The sequence below is a fragment of the Myotis daubentonii genome, chromosome 2 (assembly GCF_963259705.1).
Source record: "Myotis daubentonii chromosome 2, mMyoDau2.1, whole genome shotgun sequence".
NCBI lineage: Eukaryota > Metazoa > Chordata > Mammalia > Chiroptera > Vespertilionidae > Myotis > Myotis daubentonii.
The window spans coordinates 215,254,033-215,272,186 of record NC_081841.1 but is presented as its reverse complement, the minus strand read 5'-3'; the positions used below and the strand labels follow the sequence as shown (position 1 = coordinate 215,272,186).

The following is an 18,154-nucleotide window of genomic DNA, read 5'->3' as shown; positions in this document are numbered from 1 at the left end:
TCCCCAGCACCCTCTCCCTCTCTTCAGCACAGGTGAGTGACTGTATCCGAAATGTCCCATGAACAGGATTCAGTGAAAACAAACAAACAAATGCCGGCCGCGGAAACGGGGAAGGCTTGGTTTCTGTAAGCTTCTTCTCTTACCGGGACTGCATGGTCAGGTCAGCTCTTCAGGCTGCCCCCTTTAGGCTCAGTCCTCCGTGATCACAGAACCCAGCTCTCAATTTCCCTGGCGGCGCCAGGAATCCCGCGGTTCTCCTTTCCCCCGTCAGGGGCTGTGCCTGTCCCAAGGGACGCGGCTGTCTGCCACGCGGTCTCCCTCCGACTCTCTGGGCTCAGAGGTCTGGCAAACTTTCCTGCCCAAATCCCTGGTTTTTTTTTACCTTACCAGGGGAGTTCTGCTCTTCCCGGCTGTAAACCCTCTCACCAGCTGAGCAATTTCGCCAATTCGGTGTGAGTGTTACTAGCTTCAGCTGCTCGTTCCATTTGCTCCGGGACACGACCTGGGACACGTCTGCCTATATCGCCGCCATCTTGGTTCTCCCTCTTACCCAACATTATGCTTATAAAGAGTCACTGTATGGATTTTGTATCGCTGCAGTTCATTGTTTTATCTTTGCTATATTGCACTCCATTGGCTAAAGATACTACAGTGTATTTATCCATGACACTCGTTATTGCACATTTGCATGCTTCATTTTGGGGCTATATACTGCTATGAGCATTCTTGTATGTGGATCTGATGCACATGTGTGTGTTTCTCTAGGAATGTTCCTAGGAGTAGAACACTAGGTCATAGGATGTGGATCCTCAATTTTCCTAAATAAGGCCAAATTGTGGCTGAACCAATTTGTATCCCACCCATCATTGATGAGAATTCCTGCTGCTCCACAGTCTTGCCAATACTTGACATTATTAAATGCTAACATTTTGGCCAATATAGTGGCTGTACAAGTATCTCGTTGTGGTTCCAGTTTTCATTTCACTGGTTACTAATGATGTTGAGTATCTTTCCATACGTTTATTGGCAAACTATATTTCTTTGAGCATGTTTTGTTATGTAGACCCCCCTTCCATTTGAATATCCCCAAATCAGATACATTCGGGAGATTATAATTTAGCTAAACTTCGTAAAGCCAAATTCACAGTATTGAGTCAACATCAACACTGTGAGGGAAGAGAGAGATGAAGTAGAGAAGAGCGATAGATGGATAAATCATAAGTAAAAATAAACATTGTAATGGAAAATCCAGAAGATTGGAAAGGAGATTTACACTTGTTTTAAGAGACAGGATGAGTTTTGCATAGACTGTAAATTGGAATGGGGGGAAATGCAAATTAAAAATGGCAAAAGGAAAACAGAACCTCCCATTATTTTATTATATAAGAAAGGATGTCAATGAATATTTTCTACGAGCCTATCCCACAGGAAATACAAGGCTCCCTCTGAGAGCCTCACACATAGAAACATGGCATTTGAGTTTTTGCTCCTTTCCCCTAATAAGACAGATTTTAAATGCTCAGTATCTTGCGAGCAACCACAGAATTTGCTCAGTGTGGGTCTCCTATCTGCAGTGGGAAGGTAAAACCAACCTGTTTGATGTTGTTTGTGACTGAGTTGGAATGACTGTTGTTGCCTAAGGTGTTGGTGTAATAATTAACTGGAGGGGAAGTGGTTAGGGTAATGGAGGTTTCTGGTTTGGCCCAGAACTGGGAATTCTTAAAGATCGCATGCCTGTCTTCTTAAGGACTGTCTAGACAATAAAGCTTTTGTGGATTAGGGTTACCTGTTTACAATAATTAGAGACGTTACTTACTTTCTTCGGTTTGGTTGCAGAAGAAAAACAAAAATGTCACTAGTGTGACTCAGAAAAAAAGCAGCATTCTCTTTCTATAAAAGTTCCAGTTTATATAATCCCTGATCTGCTCAAGGAAACAGGGGTACTGAAATGTTGAAAGTCAGTCCATCTTGTCCTACACATGAGTGGATTCACCAGCCTAACCACAAAGGTTATAAGGCTAATTCATTCAGAGAGGGTTTGCACAATAGTACTAATTCTTATCACACATCCCTGGAAATGGAGACCGCATTTTACAAAGAAATAAACGAACTCACATCAAATTACTGAAGAGTTATGGGCCCAAAATAGAGCTAGCTAGACGTGGGCTACCTAATTCTATTTCACTTGCCCTGATGTTCCCTTCCAAGATTCAGCCCTGGACCCTTGGACCTCTGCAGACTTCGGGACGGTGACATCCAGTCACATATTTGCAGCCCTGACCTTTTGTCTGAGCTTCAGTCCTGACCTTTAACTTTCTGCTGGGTATCTCTAATTTCCAAAAGCAAAGGCCATATCAGATCCCCCTTTGGACTTCCTCCTTTATTTCAGCTCTTTCAGTCTCCCTCCGCAGCCTAAACTCCTGGCACCATGCCAGATTCCTCCTGCTGGTCTATTCACCTCTCCCTTCTTAATCTAATCAGTAGCAAATTCTTGCCAGATCATTCCTTTTCATCCCTCCCACCCCCACCCCTTGCCTTACCTTATTGCTAATCCAGACCTTTATCTGTCTCATACTTACACTATCCTAGACCAGCCTCCTAACCAGATGGCTCCAGCCAGTCTTGGGCTCTTTGACGCCAGATTCATTTCTGAGTTCTGCACGGCCCAGTCTTTCTACAAGCCCGCCCGCCACTCCTGCCTGTCTGCTTTGGAGTCCCGTCTGCGCTCATCTCTGCCCCATTCCCTTTCTTTAATGTCCCCTTTCCTCATGCTTCTTCGATGGGACCTCCCGGACAGCCCTCCTTCACTGGAACACCTCCCTTGCTTCACTCTCTGAATTCTTCTTTTGACACCAGGACTTGCGTAGGAGTCTGTGTTGTTCTTTACATGTAATGATTGTCCCTATCTGCAGGGATGTAAGCAAGTGTCTTTTTGCACCTTGCTTTCTCACTTAACATATCCTGGGCCTCTTTCCTTATCAGCGCATATATGTTTATCCGATGCTTTTAAAATGCCTGCTGAGTATGGATGTCCCATAATTCATTTAACCAGTGCCTTGCGGATGGACATTGGTGGTTTCTTCAGTTTTGTTATTATCAAACATGCTACAGTGAACACCCTGGCGTATTTTGAGAAAGTTTAATAGCCATAGGTAGAATTGTAGCAATGGGATTGCCGGATTAAAAGTATATATGTACATCTTGCCTGGCTGGTGTGGCTCAGTGGTTGAGCATCGACCTATGAACCAGGAAGTCGAGGTTCAATTCCCAGCAGGGCACATGCCCAGGTTGAAGGCTCAGTCCCCAGTAGGAGGCATGCAGGAGGCCACTGATCAGTGATTCTCTTCATCATTGGTGTTTCTATCTCTTTCCCTCTCCCTTGTTCTCTGAAATCAATTTAAAAAAAATTTTTTTTAGAAAGCATATATGTACATCTTAAATTTGCATAGATATAACTAAATTACCTTTTGAAATAATAGTCACTGTCCGCCCCCATTTTTGATATCACTAATTTTCCTGCCACCCCGGATTTGGACATTGACAAAGGGGGAGCTTTGTTTAATGGCGGTTCATTTCCACCCAGAATTAGTGGAGAGAATTAGGAGAAAAGGGAATGGAAGGCCAGAAAACAGACTCGCAGTGGCTCGTGTCTGCCTCCACAGACTGGGGTGACCGGGCCCCGCGCTGGCAGAGTGCATCCTCCATCTTTCTTTGCCAGTGTTCGACGGAAGCCCAAATCAAATCGAAATGTACCCAAGTATCAGAAAGGGATGATCTTTATACTTACTTTATCCCTACAGGTACGCATATAAAGGAAAGGAAGCTTCATTGTCTGATCCATGAGGAACTGTCCGAAGGGATGGATGTAAAATGTGTGAACTCAGAACAGCAGCGTGCAAACCCGTTCAAGACAAAGAAGCCGCCAGAGCAGCCACGCCCCGTTCCGTCATCTTAACTGCCTTTGTGCGACCAAATGGTCCCCGTGCCCACCGGAGGGAGGGAAGAGGCGCGCTCCTCTTTTCATTGCTTTAGAGCAGCGGTTCCCAACCTTCCTAACGCCACGGCCCTTTCATACAGTTCCTCATGTTGTGGTGACCCCCAACCATAAAATTATTTTCGTGGCTACTTCATAACTGTAATGTTGCTACTGTTATGAATCGTCATGTAAATATCTGATATGCAGGATGTGTTTTCATCGTTACAAATTGAACATAATGACAGCATCGTGATTAATCACAAAGACAACATGTAATTATATATGTGTTTTCCGATGGTCTTAGGCGACCCCGGTGAAAGGGTCGTTCGATCCCCAAAGGGGTCGCGACCCACAGGTTGAGAACCGCTGCTTTAGAGTTTTGTTTTTCTACTTAGTGTTCCTATTTGAAGTCTCAGGATTTATGGAACAATACACGCCATTTACCGCTGTGTGCTATCTGGGATTCCCCGACAGTGTTAGAAGTGGGGTAAAAATATTTAGCTGAAAGCTGATCACATTTGAAATCACACCAAGAGGTATTGTGCTGTGATTCGTCCCAGAGAAACAAATCAAATGGTGGCAGCAGCAAAGTAGGTTCCTCAAAAAAAAAAAAAATAGTATGTGGACATCTTAGTATAATACATGTTTTCTCATTGTTGGGGGTCGGGGGGCCTGAAAGCAAGGACTAAACCGGAAGGGTCTGTGGGGCGGCTAGTCGTGTTACTAGCATACCATAATGCAAATTTTGACCATGCAAGTGGGCCAAGTTAGAGGAGTCCAAAAAAAAGCACATCCTTAGACAGTCCCGGCCCCCCTTTCCCCCAGCATTCATTCCGAAGTCCTACCTTAAGATTACCTACAAGGAGGTCCTATCTCATGGGGACTAGGGAGGCTTGTCACCTCTTGATGAATGGACTGCGTAGAAGCCTGGCCCAGAAGGTGGCGGCTTCCCAGAAGGGGCCCAGCATAGCTTCCTGGTGGAAAAGCCAACCCCAAAAGAGAAAGTGAGCTAGTTGGTCTTGGGTGACTCTTCCCCACCCCATTCTGGGTACTCCCAGCTTTCCAGAGTTCCGGTGGCTTAAAGTGGTTTAAAGGCAGCTCAGGGGCAAATACAGCCGCTTCTAAGACCCTCATCTGAGGAGGCAGGTCCAGTTCCCGCTGCAGGAAACTGCTCCAAGCCTGGCGCTCTTCCATCCTCCCCAGGACCACCCTCCTACCCCCTGGGATGGACCTCATGCACCCTGACTGCCTGAGGACCCAGTGTCAGTCCGACGCGCTGCAGTGAATCTCAATGCATTTGGCCCCTGCAGGTCTGTGCGTCCAGGGGGGGAGATGCTGCCCCTGCCCAGTGCTGTGCCCTGCACCAGGGGGGCAGTCACCACTGACCAGCGGGCAGGATCCACACCAGGAGGAGGGACTGAGCTTGGGAGCTTGGGAGAGTGGGCGACGGTGGGATACACCCTGCTGGGGAGGAGTTTGGGGACTGGGAGGCTAGGCTGCCCCCAAGACCGAGGGGCTGGGGGCGGTGAATGCTGTGTCCAGGCCTTGCCAGCCGTCCCCGAGCCCGCTGTCCGGCCGCTCCTCAGCGCTGACCAGGACTTAGTAGCTGCTGAATAAATCGGAGCTTGGGGCATGGGGCGCCCTGGTCCTCCAGGGGACAGCGGGGCCTCGGGGCCTGGCCTGTGGCGCCCTGGGCTTGCTCCGGGCTCGCCCTCACCCCCTCGGCCTCGGCGGGGCTGGGGGGTTTCCCCGGGCGGGGACTTTCCGGGGCAAGGGCTGGACGGAAGGGGCTGGATACCGGACACGTCCCCGTCCAGCCGTCCTCACCCCCGCAGTGGAGGCAGGCGGCCGAGGGGGCGCCGGTGGCGGCCAACCCCGCTGGGGCGCACGGCCCCGCGCGCTGAGGCTCGAGGGGCGACGGCGGCCGCGGGAGATGGGGGTGGGGTCGGGTCACAGTTTCCTCGCGGGCCGAAGGGCGGGCGTGTCCGGCGCACCGGACCGTGGGGCCGTCTCCGTTTGGCGCCGGGAGGCCGCGGCCTCCAGCCTGAGGTCACCGGACCAGGCGCCCTGCAGCGGCCCCCGGGCGACGGCGCCCGGACGCACTAGGTCACGCGATGGGTGCGTGGCGCGCTCTGCCGCCGCCTGGGACCGCCCTGGGGTCCGAGGGGCCGCGGGGCGCGGCGCGGGGGCCCTTTGTGCCCTCGGCGTTGGCCGGGCCTTTTCCTTCCGCAGGGAGCGCGCTCCCCACCCCTTTCCTCTGCGAGCCCTGCTTTCCCTGAAGTCGGAGAGGGCTAAGCAGGGCGCGCACACTTCCCTGCAGCTCCTTCCCGTCCCCAAACTCGAAGCCCCCGCGACGCCGGGCCCGAGGGAGACACTCGGGATCCGGGGGGGAGCGCGCAGCGCCCTCCAGGCCCCTCCCTCCCCCCTCCGGCCCGCTGCCCTCCCCTCCCCCGCCCGCCCGCCGCCCCGCGCCCCGCGCCGCCCCGGGAGCGGCAGGGTTAAGCCCTGGAATGTGGCGGCGAGGAATGTGCATGCAGATGAGCCGGGCGGGGCGGGCCTGGGGGCGGGGCGCATGCAAATCGCACGCAAATGAGGAGGCCCGTCGCCGCCGCGGCCGCCGCTCCGCCGCGCTTCCCGGATCCGAGCCCAGACGGCGGCGGCTCGGGCAGCCTGGGCACCGCGACCCTCGGCGGCCGCAGGGGGACGGGGAGCAGGAGGAGGAGGAGGAAGAGGCGGAGGCAGCGGCGGCGGCCGCGCGGAGGAGGAGGAAGAGGCGGAGGAGGGTTCGATCTCGGGCTCCGACGCAGACATGGTGGACTGATCCCCGGCGGATTCCTGGACTGATTCCCGCGGCGCCCCCCGCGCGTGGCCCCGCCGCGCCCCGCGCCCCGCAGCCCCTCGCCGGCGCCCGGGCCGGACAGTCGCGTTCCCGCCGCGTCCCGCGCCGGGTCCCTATGGAGGCGCCGCTCGCCGGCGAGGCCGCCGACCATGCCTAGGAGGGCCGGGAGCGGGCAGCTGCCGCTACCCCGGGGCTGGGAGGAGGCCAGGGACTACGACGGCAAGGTCTTCTACATCGACCACAACACCCGGAGGACCAGCTGGATCGACCCCCGGGACAGGTGGGCGGCGGCGCGGCGGGCGCTTGTTGTCCGGGAGACCCGGCCGAGCGGGGGGCGTGGGGCGTCGCGGGCCCCGGGTGCGGGGAGGGGTCCGGGAAGAAGGCGCGGGAAGGTCTGCCCGGGCCGGGCTGAGTCCGCCGCCAGGCCCCTGGGAGGAGGGCCTTGGGGACCGCCTGTGCCGGGGCCCCTGCGCCCGCCCACCTCCCGACGCCCCCCGGGACCTGTGGACCCTGCGGGCCCCGGGGGACGGGCGCCGGGGCCGGCCCTCCGTCCAGTGAGCGCACCCAGACGGGCCACCTGAGCCCGGTTCCGAGCTCACCAGCGTCTGAAGTTGGCCCGAGGCGGGCTGGCGGGAGGGGGCCGGCTCGGTGAAGGTGGGGAGCCCGCCGTCCAGGCCGCCCGGGGCCCCTCTCCGGCGGTCCTTGGCTCCCCACCGGGGCTGGGAGCTGCAGACGGGGCGCCCCGGTCAGGCCCCCGGGGTGGGTGTCATTGGTTTTGCCCCGCAGATTTCAGAAACATGCGTTCGGGGTTTTGCTGCCTTGTTGTTCGTCTTCACCTGAAAACTCGAACCGACTGCAGACCTGGGGGAGGCCGAGCCTTTTCTGCAGTGAGAAGCGGTGAAGTGCCCCCCGGGCTGGCCCGGGCTCCTGGGGAGTTCTCGCTGATTCCCGTGGGGACCAGCGCGCACTTTCGTTCCCTGGGCCTGGGGCGTGCCGAGCAGAAGCAGGACAATCAGGAGCTCGGGGGCCTCAGTGTAGCTGGGTGTCCACAGATGTTCTTCCTCTATCTATTCTATCCCATCTTCTTTTTTTTTAAAATCCTTAAAGGAAACTTTTTTTGTTTGTTAATCCTCACCTGAGGATATTTTTGCCATGCTTTTCAGAGAGAGTGGAAGGGAGGGGGAAGGGGGGAGAGAGAGAGATCACTGAGCGAGTCACATCCACTGGTTGCCTCCCGCACGCCCCCGCAAACCCCTCAGCTGCGCGCCCTTGACTGGGAATCAGGATTCGAACCTGTGTCCCTTTGGCGCGCAGGCCGACGCTCTAACCACTGATCCATATGGGCCAGAGTAGGGAGCTTTTATAGTTAGAATTATTATAAGAATATGAGATCCTCCTAATTGTAAACTTGTAATTCGTCCACTAAAGAGCTATTTCTAATTGTGATTCTAAATAAAATACATATATTATTAGGGATACCTCCAACATTTCTGAAACTTTTCCCCCAGCTATTTATGGAATGTGGCCTTAGGGGTTTATAACCTTTTCTAGGTGCTTCTACACAACATTACCCTTTTTTCAAATTGAAGCCAAAATACAGTTTCATACTTTATAGTCCCAGTTACTTTAGTCCTAAGAATATTGTTTTTGGAAGCTGTAGAAGAGCAATGATAGAAAGTCATAAATTACATTATAAATTTATGGAACAATCCTTATTAAATTACCCATGAAGGCGTCGGTGTAGGTTTCCCTCCTGGGATGAGGGAAGGCAGCTGTGTGGAGTTCTCCTTGCCACAGCCCTCTGCCTGTTACCGCCACCTGAAAGTGACGACGGGCATCACACCTTCACAGTCTCCCCGATACGCTTGTGGTCATAAACTCCCTGCTCCAGGCCAGGTGTTGCGCTTTGAAACTACTTAACAGATAGTCAATGCCCGTGATGATGGTGTGCACCCAACAGGGCCTTTTGGGGCACCTGTGTAATTATCTGACCTTTACAGTTCCGTGGGAATTCTTTCTCCTTGCTGGTACTTGGAGTTTCAGGTTATTGAAATTGCAATGGATTCTTGAAATATTCAGGCATTTCAAGTTCTCTTCTTCCATTTTCATGTCTTATTATGTGTGTTTACGAACAAGGGTTATAAGAATATGTAAGGCCTGGGCAAAGCAAATAGAAAGGGAAGGGAAATTCATGACATGGCTTGGTGTATCCCTATTACTGCTTCTTAAACAAGTTAAGCGTGTCTGTTATTTTAAACTGTTAATGGATTACCAATTATTAGGAACTGTGTTTTCAAGAAACTGGGTAACCAGTTCATTTGCTGGAGGCAAACAGTTTTGACTAAGACGACTTATCATTCCAGCTTTCTTGAAATTGTTGGATTTTTAAGTATCTATCAACTTGACAGATTATTTCTGCATCTCAGTATCCAAGTGTTAAAAGACAATTCCTTGAGAACAGAGTCAACGTTGACATATTTGTGTTTTCTTTTAGGACAGTGAAGTGTCTGCCAGTCTTGCTAAATAGTGTAAGAGATGCTGGGAGAGGCTTTTCGGAGAACTCTTAGCTAGGCAGTTTTGGTTCCCACTCACACACGCACCGAACATGGAAGGAGATGTTACACAGGCCTTGAGTGCGCCGGTTCTTCCACGGGGTCCGATGACAAGGCCCGGAAGAAAAGGGACTGGGTGCACTGTGGGTCTGCAGTGCTTTTGAACTTTTAAAGCCATTTAATTAAAACGACCAGGATGATTTAGCCAGCCATATTTATGTTAAGAAAAAGAACTTTGTGTTTCTGATAGTCGGTCAGAATTTGAGAGGTATTTCTGATTGTCTAAATAATTATTCATATTTAATGGGAGAACGGCGGGGGATTTCATAACATTATTTCATTGAACAAGTTGTGGTTTTCAGAATACTGAAGTATTATTTTGAAATACTTTCAAGCCCCGCCAGTGTGCTTTAGTGGTTGAGCCTACGCAGATCCATGAACCAAGAGGTCCCCGGTTCGATTCCCGGTCAGCTGTCTCTCGTCGCTGTTTCTATCTCTCTACGACTCTCCCTTCCTCTCTCTCTAAAATCAATTTAAAAAACCATATTAAAAAAACAAAATACAGTACGTTCAAGCTTTTAGAGGTGGCTGACATAATGCCGCAGACTTTGCGGGCGCGATCAGAGCTTTCCTTGCTCCACCTGATCGAGTCAGCTTAAATGGGGTTCTGAATCCCTCTACACCTCCATTTTTCAGCTCCAAGATGAAGATAACACCACCTCCCTCATAGGGATGCTTGGGGGCCCATCATCAGGGCCCAGCCAAACAGTAGTAGTTGTAGTGCTGTTCCAGCTTGGGAACTGAGTGGAGCTTCAGGTCCCCCCTGAGAAGAGCAGAGATACTAGCACACGTTTCTCAGCGTTCATTGTGGGACAGCCACTAACCCAGGCTCTTTAACTGGGATCTCATTTTGTTCTCCTTTAGCCCTGTGATGTGAGGGGTGAGGGAGGCGCTGTTACTGTCTTCCAGTCATAGACAAGGAGATGGAGCCACGGGAGATGGCTATTGCCAGTGACCGTGGAGCCAGGATTGGAAGCCAGGGCGTCCGACGCCCCATCTGGTGCCCTTTTCCTTCCTCCAGGCTGCCCGGCCACCTGCTCAGCAGCCCTCGGGTAGGGCACCAACCTGTCTGCCCAGCTGATTTTTCAGGCTGATTGGCCAGTCCTTACTAATCTTTAAAGGATCCTGTCCACTTTTTACAACCCTGTGACCCCCGAGTTAGCCACGCGAAGGGTCTGGTTCACGCATGCCTCGGAAGTGTGGCTTGTTGGGGACCCAACAAGTTGACCACCTCAGAAGTTCTATTTAGGGGAAGAGTTAAGCGCTGTCTCACCCCTGAATAAATTACAGTTTTACTGTAACAGTCTTGACTTTGCCCTCCTCCCCCCTTCTCACTAATCCTGGGGAAATCTCCCCGTCCTTAATTTCTTGCCCTGGCGGGACTCCCCCCTCCCAAGGGCCAGTCCCCCAGGAGCGCTGTTCTGTGGGTCTGCTCCCTCAGTCACCCCCATTTGGCTCACCAAGGACGCCCTTTGACTGCACCAGTTGGTGTTTATGGTGGCCCATAGGTCATGGCCAAATGGCCTGGTGTTTAAAAAAAATAAAAAAGACCATATTCAACAGGGGAGAAAACGGTTGGATGGATTCATTGCTTCTTGGAGGAGTAAGGGGCCAAGGCAGGCAGGCCTCAGAGACGGGGTGAATGGTTTGACAAACTCCCAGGAGAATTCTGCCCCCTTTTCTATTCTTGGATGGACCGTTACCCAAGTGAACCATGACTGTGTCCTTGAACTTAAAAAGCTTTACCACCCACAAAGCGACTTTACCTTAAAACTTCCCAATAGATTGTCATCTTTGGTCTAAGGCTAGTGTGAGATGTTGAGCAACCTGTACTTCTTTTTTTATTTTTATTTTTTATTTTTATATATTTTATTGATTTTTTACAGAGAGGAAAGGAGAGAGACAGAGAGTTAGAAACATCGATGAGAGAGAAACATCGATCAGCTGCCTCCTGCACATCCCCCATTGGGGATGTGCCCGCAACCCAGGTACATGCCTTTGACCGGAATCGAACCCGGGACCCTTCAGTCCGCAGGCCGATGCTCTATCCACTGAGCCAAACCGGTTTCGGCCACAACCTGTACTTCTTAATGGAAAGGAAGAAATCTTGGGTTTGGGGTCACCTGGTGACCGTGAGGAGGAAGAGGGTGTCATCGATGACTGAGTGCACTTCTGGCACATGGTGAGGGAGCTCTGGGTCCTCTTTCCTTCAAAGTCACAGCAAGGAGTCGGGCTCACCCTCCTGCTAGAGTGTAAGCTCAAGAGCCCTGCCTGGTTTCCTCCTGCTGCTTCCTGTATCCCGTGTATGGCAGGTATTAGCTGCGTGCCAGTTAGGTCAGTTAATGAAGAAATATTAAGTGAAGGAATATTAGTGGAGCGACTCTCTTGTTTCCAGTTCTTATGGTTGGACTTTCAAAAAAGTTACCCATCACCATCCAACAACTGGCAACCATTGATGTTCCAGTTAGATTACTAATAACGAGAGAAGTAGCTGCCACCGTTTGCCTACCGGTACTAATGCGGATGTGAATTGCTTACAGGAGCAAAGAAAACACAATCGGCGCTTACAGTCTACGTCGCAAGTGCCGTTGCCGTAGACGGCTGCACAGACTCCCGCCGCCGGCTCCCCGCTTGGGCGCCCAGCGGTTACTGATGACTTACTTGAGTGATTACGGTATTTGAAGTGTGGAGAGGTTGTTAAAAGAAGGTTTCTTTTAAAAATAAAAAATCACTCTGGGAAGCACCAAGTTAAACAAAACTGCACTGTCTTCCAAAAATTCCCAAGGAAATATTTCTTGCTTTCAGCAGTTTGCTCGGATGCTTGTTGGAGCGAGCAGCCGCTGCTCCGTGTACGGCTGAGATTTCCGCAGTGACTTGAACAGCCCGTCGTTTGCAGTTGAATTTGGTTGGAAGACTGAGGGCAGAAATTGCTTTTTCAAGAAAGACGATTATTTAGAAGTGAGTCTGTAGCTGCAAGGCACTACGTGGTCAGCTACAGTGAGCCATTGTGAGCGAAGGCTGCAAGCCGGCCGCCGTGTCCAGCTCATGTGGGCATGCCGTGCCTGTGGGAGCTGGCGATGCTGCTCGTCCATGGCACTGGAGCACCGCGGCGAGGGGCGTGGCAGCTTCATTTCGCTGATGTGGGAGCTATGAAATGGCAGGAGCTGGTAGCCTGTCGCAGTAGAAATTCCTCGAGGCGGCCTGGGCCTGTGTCTGTTCCATCCTGTGAACATCGTGGATATTGGTTGAACTGATTTCCTGTTAGAATTTTAGACTAACTTCTTCATCTTAGAGAGATGAAGGGAGAAAGGAGCATCAGTGTGAGAGAGACACATCAATCAGTGTCCTTCTGTACATGCCCTGACTGGGGACCGAGCCTGAAACCCAGGTATGTGCCCTGACTGGGACTCGAACCGGCAGGCCGGCCGTGCCCAGGATGGCGCTCAGCCGCCTGAGCCACTCTGGCAGGCGGAAGGGGTTTTTAAGGGCATAGTGTGTAGATAAGTTGTGGGTTAGAAATGATTTACCAGCTATAGAGGCTCAGAATATTTTCAACCTCTTCAGTGTTTTTTTTTTTTCTTCCATTATTTTATCTTTTACTGTGATTACAAAATCACATAAAATTCACCATTTTAACCATCTTAGAGCGTACAATTCAATGGTTTTTACTATATTCACTGTGCGCAACCATGACCATTGTGTAATTCCTGAACGATTTTATCACCCCAAAAAGGAACCTCATACCCACAATGAGCTCATCCTCCATTCTTTTCCCGCCCCTGCTGCCTTTGGCAGCCACTAACTCATCTATTTACTGCCTCTGTGGTTTTGCCTATTCTGGACATTTCATATAAATGGAATCATATAATTTTTGTGTCTGGCTTCTGTCACTGAGCATGATATTTTCACGGTGCATCCATGTTGTAGAATGTGTCAGTGCTCCATTCCCTGTATGACTGTGGGTACTGTGCCATCGTATGGATACACCGCTCTTGGTTTACCCATCCCTCAGCTGAGCGGCATTTGGTTGGCTTCCCCTTTGGGGCTATTAAGATGAATGCTGCGTGAACATTCATGTAATTTTGTATGAATATATATTTCAGTTCTCTTGGAAATGGACCTGGAGGTAGAATTGCTAGGTCATATGGTCATTCTAGGTTTAACTTTGTGAGGATCTTCCAAAGGGGGTGCACCGTTTTGCACCCCACCAGCATGTTTGAGGGTTCCGCCTTCTCTCCGTCCTCGCCAACACTTGTTATTTTCTCTCTTTCCTAAAGCATCTCCGGTGGCGGTGAGGTAGTGTCTTCCTGTGGTTTTGATTTGCGTTTCCCTCTTCAGAGTGTTTTGATGGCCTTCATTTGACCCAAGCTTTCCCCTCTGTTCCGGCCTCTCAGGCCTGGACACGGTCTCCACCTTTCTGTGTCCGCTCACCAATTGACCAAGAAAAGCTCGGTAAGAGGCCTTGCTTCTCTCGCATCGCTCTTCCCTGTCCGCATCCGCGGAATTATTTTAACTCCGAAGGTGTAGACATCAATTAACCAGTAGTTTTTATTGTGTCAGCCAGCTAGGTCCCCTGGACTCTGGGAGATAAAAAGCTGATAAGATTCCTCCCAGCTCAGGTTGCTGACGATCTAGTTTGCATGATCATCACTTAAAAGCCAAAGCAAGTCTGAGCCCTGTCCATATTGCTTTCTTTAGATCCACTTTTAATTCAGTTCATGGTACCTCCCTCCTTTCTAACAGGCCTGGGAGGAAGAGTTGGGAGGATTTAAAAGTCGAATATACCGACGAAGGACACATGGATTTTTTGTCCTCATCTCGAATGGATATATTTTATGAAGCATAGATGTGAATTGCGTAGATAATGAATTATACTTTGTGTGTATACAGTCAGCTTACTCAAAATGATTTGATACTTAAAACCTTTTAGCTAGTTATAAATGGTGAGAGTTAAATTCACCTTTATCATTATTATTATTATTATTGTTTGTTTTTTAAGAATGGCTGGAAGAAACCTGGCAAACTCTGCCTTAGTCAGGTGATCAAGGCAAATGTCAACAACAGTAAGTCATGTTGATGTCCCCTTGACAGGCTGTGGTCACAATGGTGCCTTTTATTTGTGGGCTTTCTCCCCCAAAACCATCTTAACCCCAGTGTGATCATGAGAAAAACACACCCACCAAGTGCCCAATAGAGGGACATTCTACAAAATATCTGGGCAGTACGCTTTCCTTTTTAAAAATAATTCTTTATTGTTTCAAAGTATTACATATGTCCCCCCCTCCCCTCCCACCCCCAGTGACTCCCCATAGCCTAGCCCTGTTCCCCGCCCCAGGCCTTCACCACCCTATTGTCTGTGTCCATGGGTTATGCAGAGATGCATACAGCTGACCAGTACTCTTTAAAACAGTCGTCATTATCAAAAACAAGGGAAGTCTGCGGCACTGTCACAGCCGAGAGGAGGGCAAGGAGACCCGATCGATGTGGTGTCCAGGTGTGTTCCTGGAACAGAAAACGGAAATCCGAAGGAAGCTTGGATTTTAGTGAATAATGCATCGATATTGGTTCATTGATTTTATGTTCCATTCTAATAGGGGAAACTAAGTGTGGGCTATATGGAAACTCTACGATTATTCTGTACTATAACTCTGCATTTTTCCTATAAATCTAATACTATTCTACAAAAGTTTATTTTTTAAAAAAATTACCAAAGTACCCCACACAAAAACGGTTGGAAGTGTTTTTTTCTTGAGTCGAAATGTGAGCGTTCTGAGTAACTATGGTTTTTTGGGGGATACTTGAAAAGCAAGGGTGGGCGAACGGCCCAGGCCCCAGCCCAGCCTGCGGCCTTCCTTTTATCCGGCTCTCCAGCTAAGATCGGGGTTGCCTCATTCAGGGGCTGCCAGTGAACAAAAGCAACGAAGGATATGCGACAGGTTGTGCTAGTCTGGGGCCCACTCACCCTAAAATAATTCTAGTCTCTGGCCCTTTACAGGAAAATTCCGCCAACCTCTGATATAAAGCGAGATGATGAAAATCTTTAAAATATTTTAGGTCAGCATTGAAGGGAAATGTTAATAGTATGTGATAGGTGGTCGCTGATCATTCATGTAGTCCGCAGTCTGCCGGGACTGCGGGCGCTGTGCAGCGCAAGGCTGGACCAGGCGTGGATGCTGAACTCGGCGTTGCCTTTCTTCTCACGCAGGGCAGCACGTCACTTACAGTCTCATAGGCCCGTTCTTCCCTGATGCAGCCGGACTGGGCATGGGGACGTGAGGAAAACAGGCCCAGGTGACCTTCCGGAGTGGCCACCGCTGTTTGTTTACAGTTTGCTGTGGGAAGACTAAGTGTTACAGTGTCTGTTTCAACAGTTGGAAACACTGATTTCCCTGTGACATATGGATAGCATTTATAAAAATCTCCCAGTTGGCCCTGGTTGGCATTGCCCTGGGGTTAGAGCATCGGGCCAAGCATTGAAGGGTCTCTGGTTCGATTCCTGGTCAAGGGTGCATACCAGGGTTGCAGGGTCTAGCCCCCAGTCCCAATCTGGGTGTGTGCGGGAGGCAACCAATCACTGAGTCTCTCTCACATCGATGTTTCTCTCTCTTGTCCCCTCCCTCCTTCCCACTCTCTCTAAAAATCAGTGGAAAAAATATCCTCTGGTAAGGATTAAAACCAGAAAAAAAAAAATCACAGTTGGTGATGTTGATCAAGTAGAAAATAACTCCACATATTATCTTTATAAAGCAGGTACCTGTCACAGTTAAGGTTCTTCCAAAGATGCCATGAAAACTAAAATTGTGTAACCCTGAGTCATCTTTCCTACCCAGTAAAGCCCTCCTGGCTCCCGGAGGACAGTGGGGAGTGCCAGGGGGGCGTGCACGGGGTGGCGCGGGCGGGCAGTGGGCAGGGCTGCAGTGAGAACACAGTGAGGCTCGGGGAGCCCTTTCCCCGGAACGTGCACCCCGTCACAGGCCCGGACGGAGGCTGGGAACAGAGGTGGGCATTGAACCTGTCTGGTCTCCCCTGGTCGGAGGTAGGAAATTTCATGTGAAAGAAATGTCGACAGTATTTTGATTGCTAAAATAGCGACTGACCTGTAGCTAGAAAGTGTCGCTGGCATTTCTGTAAACGGAGCGAGGGTGTGGGCTTGGCGGGCGCACAGGCTCTGCCTCCTGGTGCCTGGTGCTGCTCCTGGGGCGCTGCCTTCTGGTGGGGCCTGGGCTGCCCTGGGCGGGGCGTGCGTGCTGATGGCGGGGTGAGGGGCAAACAGCCACCTGCAGGGATCTGCCGTGTAAACGCCTGATCCAGTCCCCGCTTGGTGGCGGCCCGTGGAATGTGCTGTGTACACTACGGACTGACACTGCTCCATTGGAGGAGCAGTGGTCTTGGTTTTCGGTCAAGTTTAAAGCATGGTGGGCAACGTTTTCTGCAAAAGATGGGAAGCGCATGCGATAATGGGGTTAGTGGGAGCTCCTTGGGTGGGGTGGTCAGGAAAGGCTGTTCGGAGGAGCTGGCGGAGCCGGGGCAGAGGACGAGAGAGCGCCGTCCACGTGGAGATCTCGGAGGAGACGAGCCCCGCAGGGAGAAGCTGGTCCCGCTCTGCCCGCGCACCAGCCTCCAGGAGCGTGTGGCTGTTTCAGTTAGAAGTACCTCAGCATGTAGTTCCTGGGGTCAGCAGCCCGGGTGCGTACAGAACACCTCCGTCAGCGCGCTGCCCTCAGGCCCAGCGACAGCGCTGCGTGTCCAAAGGCACCCCGAGCGCCTGCAGCTCAGACGGGGGCAGGCGGGTCTCAGGAGACAGTGCGGACACCTCCGGGGTCCGATCCGGTTCACCCTGTAGACAGTCAACACTGGGGAGTTTGAAGCTGAATGGAGGAATGAGGGGGCTTGTGTGTGCGCCATAGTGTCCCTGTTTTTAAGCAAGAGTTCGCTGCTCTGGGAGAAGGAACGGAGGAAGCTGTGGCAGAGAGGTCATCTAATGGAGAACAGTCAGATCTTTAGCTGGAGTGGCGGCTGTGGCTGCGGAGATGGGGGCGAGAAGGATCAAGGACCTGCTGGTTACTGATGGGGAAGGACCTGGGAGGAATGGGGTGGTTGGTGTCCAGGTGGGTCTGGGCTCGGTCTGAGCTGCCGCTGAAGGCCTGCTCTCCCAGGGCCTCGCGGGCAGTGGGCAGTGAGTTGAGTTTGGGACACGGCTGGACTTTTTCAGTTATTAAGTTTGGGTCCACATGGCTAGGGTTTAAAACGGGGATGGGACGAGATTCCTGGGAGAGAAGGAAGAGGTCTTAGGTAATGTGAAACCTCAGACGCTCTATTTGTTCTCTCTGGGACGTGCCTTACACCGTCCACCACTGCGCCAAAGGTGGTGATGAAGACGATGATGATGCACAGGTACCGCCTGTTGAGCCCTCCGCATATGTTGCCTCCGCTCCGGTCTGCCTGCTCCGTGTTGTGTTTCAGCGTGTGGCTCTGCGCGCTCAGTAAGTATTTATGGACTCAGTGACGCCTTTGATAGGCACTGCTCTTGCCCCCACTTTGGGAAATGAGGCTTAAAAGGTTGAGTGACTTGTCTAAGGGCACAACGCGGTCGAGCAATGGAAGCAGGTTTCAGCCGCGTCTTTGACTTCAGAGCCGTGTCTGTAACTACGGACCGCCTCCAACCACTGCCCAGGGGGCTCCCGGCCACCGTCCTGGGGTTAGGAGGTCCTGGATGCTTGAAGCTTC

General features: G+C 51.4%; 1 protein-coding gene and 1 long non-coding RNA gene across 2 annotated transcripts in view; one reads left to right on the top strand and one right to left on the bottom strand.

The window, feature by feature from the left end:
* Positions 1 to 3,135: 3,135 nt before the first annotated feature.
* LOC132226480 (uncharacterized) lies at positions 3,136 to 6,395 on the bottom strand. Its single transcript, XR_009451066.1, has 3 exons — positions 5,804 to 6,395; positions 4,822 to 4,950; positions 3,136 to 4,574 (listed from the first exon to the last, which is right to left on the bottom strand). It is a non-coding gene; the product is annotated as an uncharacterized LOC132226480 (long non-coding RNA).
* A 174-nt stretch (positions 6,396 to 6,569) lies between these two features.
* WWC2 (WW and C2 domain containing 2) overlaps positions 6,570 to 18,154 on the top strand; it is a 130,008-nt gene continuing 118,423 nt past the window's right edge. Inside the window, exon 1 of the mRNA XM_059685737.1 lies at positions 6,570 to 7,095. Coding sequence (XP_059541720.1) covers positions 6,965 to 7,095 — 131 coding nt within the window. The 5' untranslated portion in view covers positions 6,570 to 6,964. The remainder of the gene's footprint in view (positions 7,096 to 18,154) is intronic.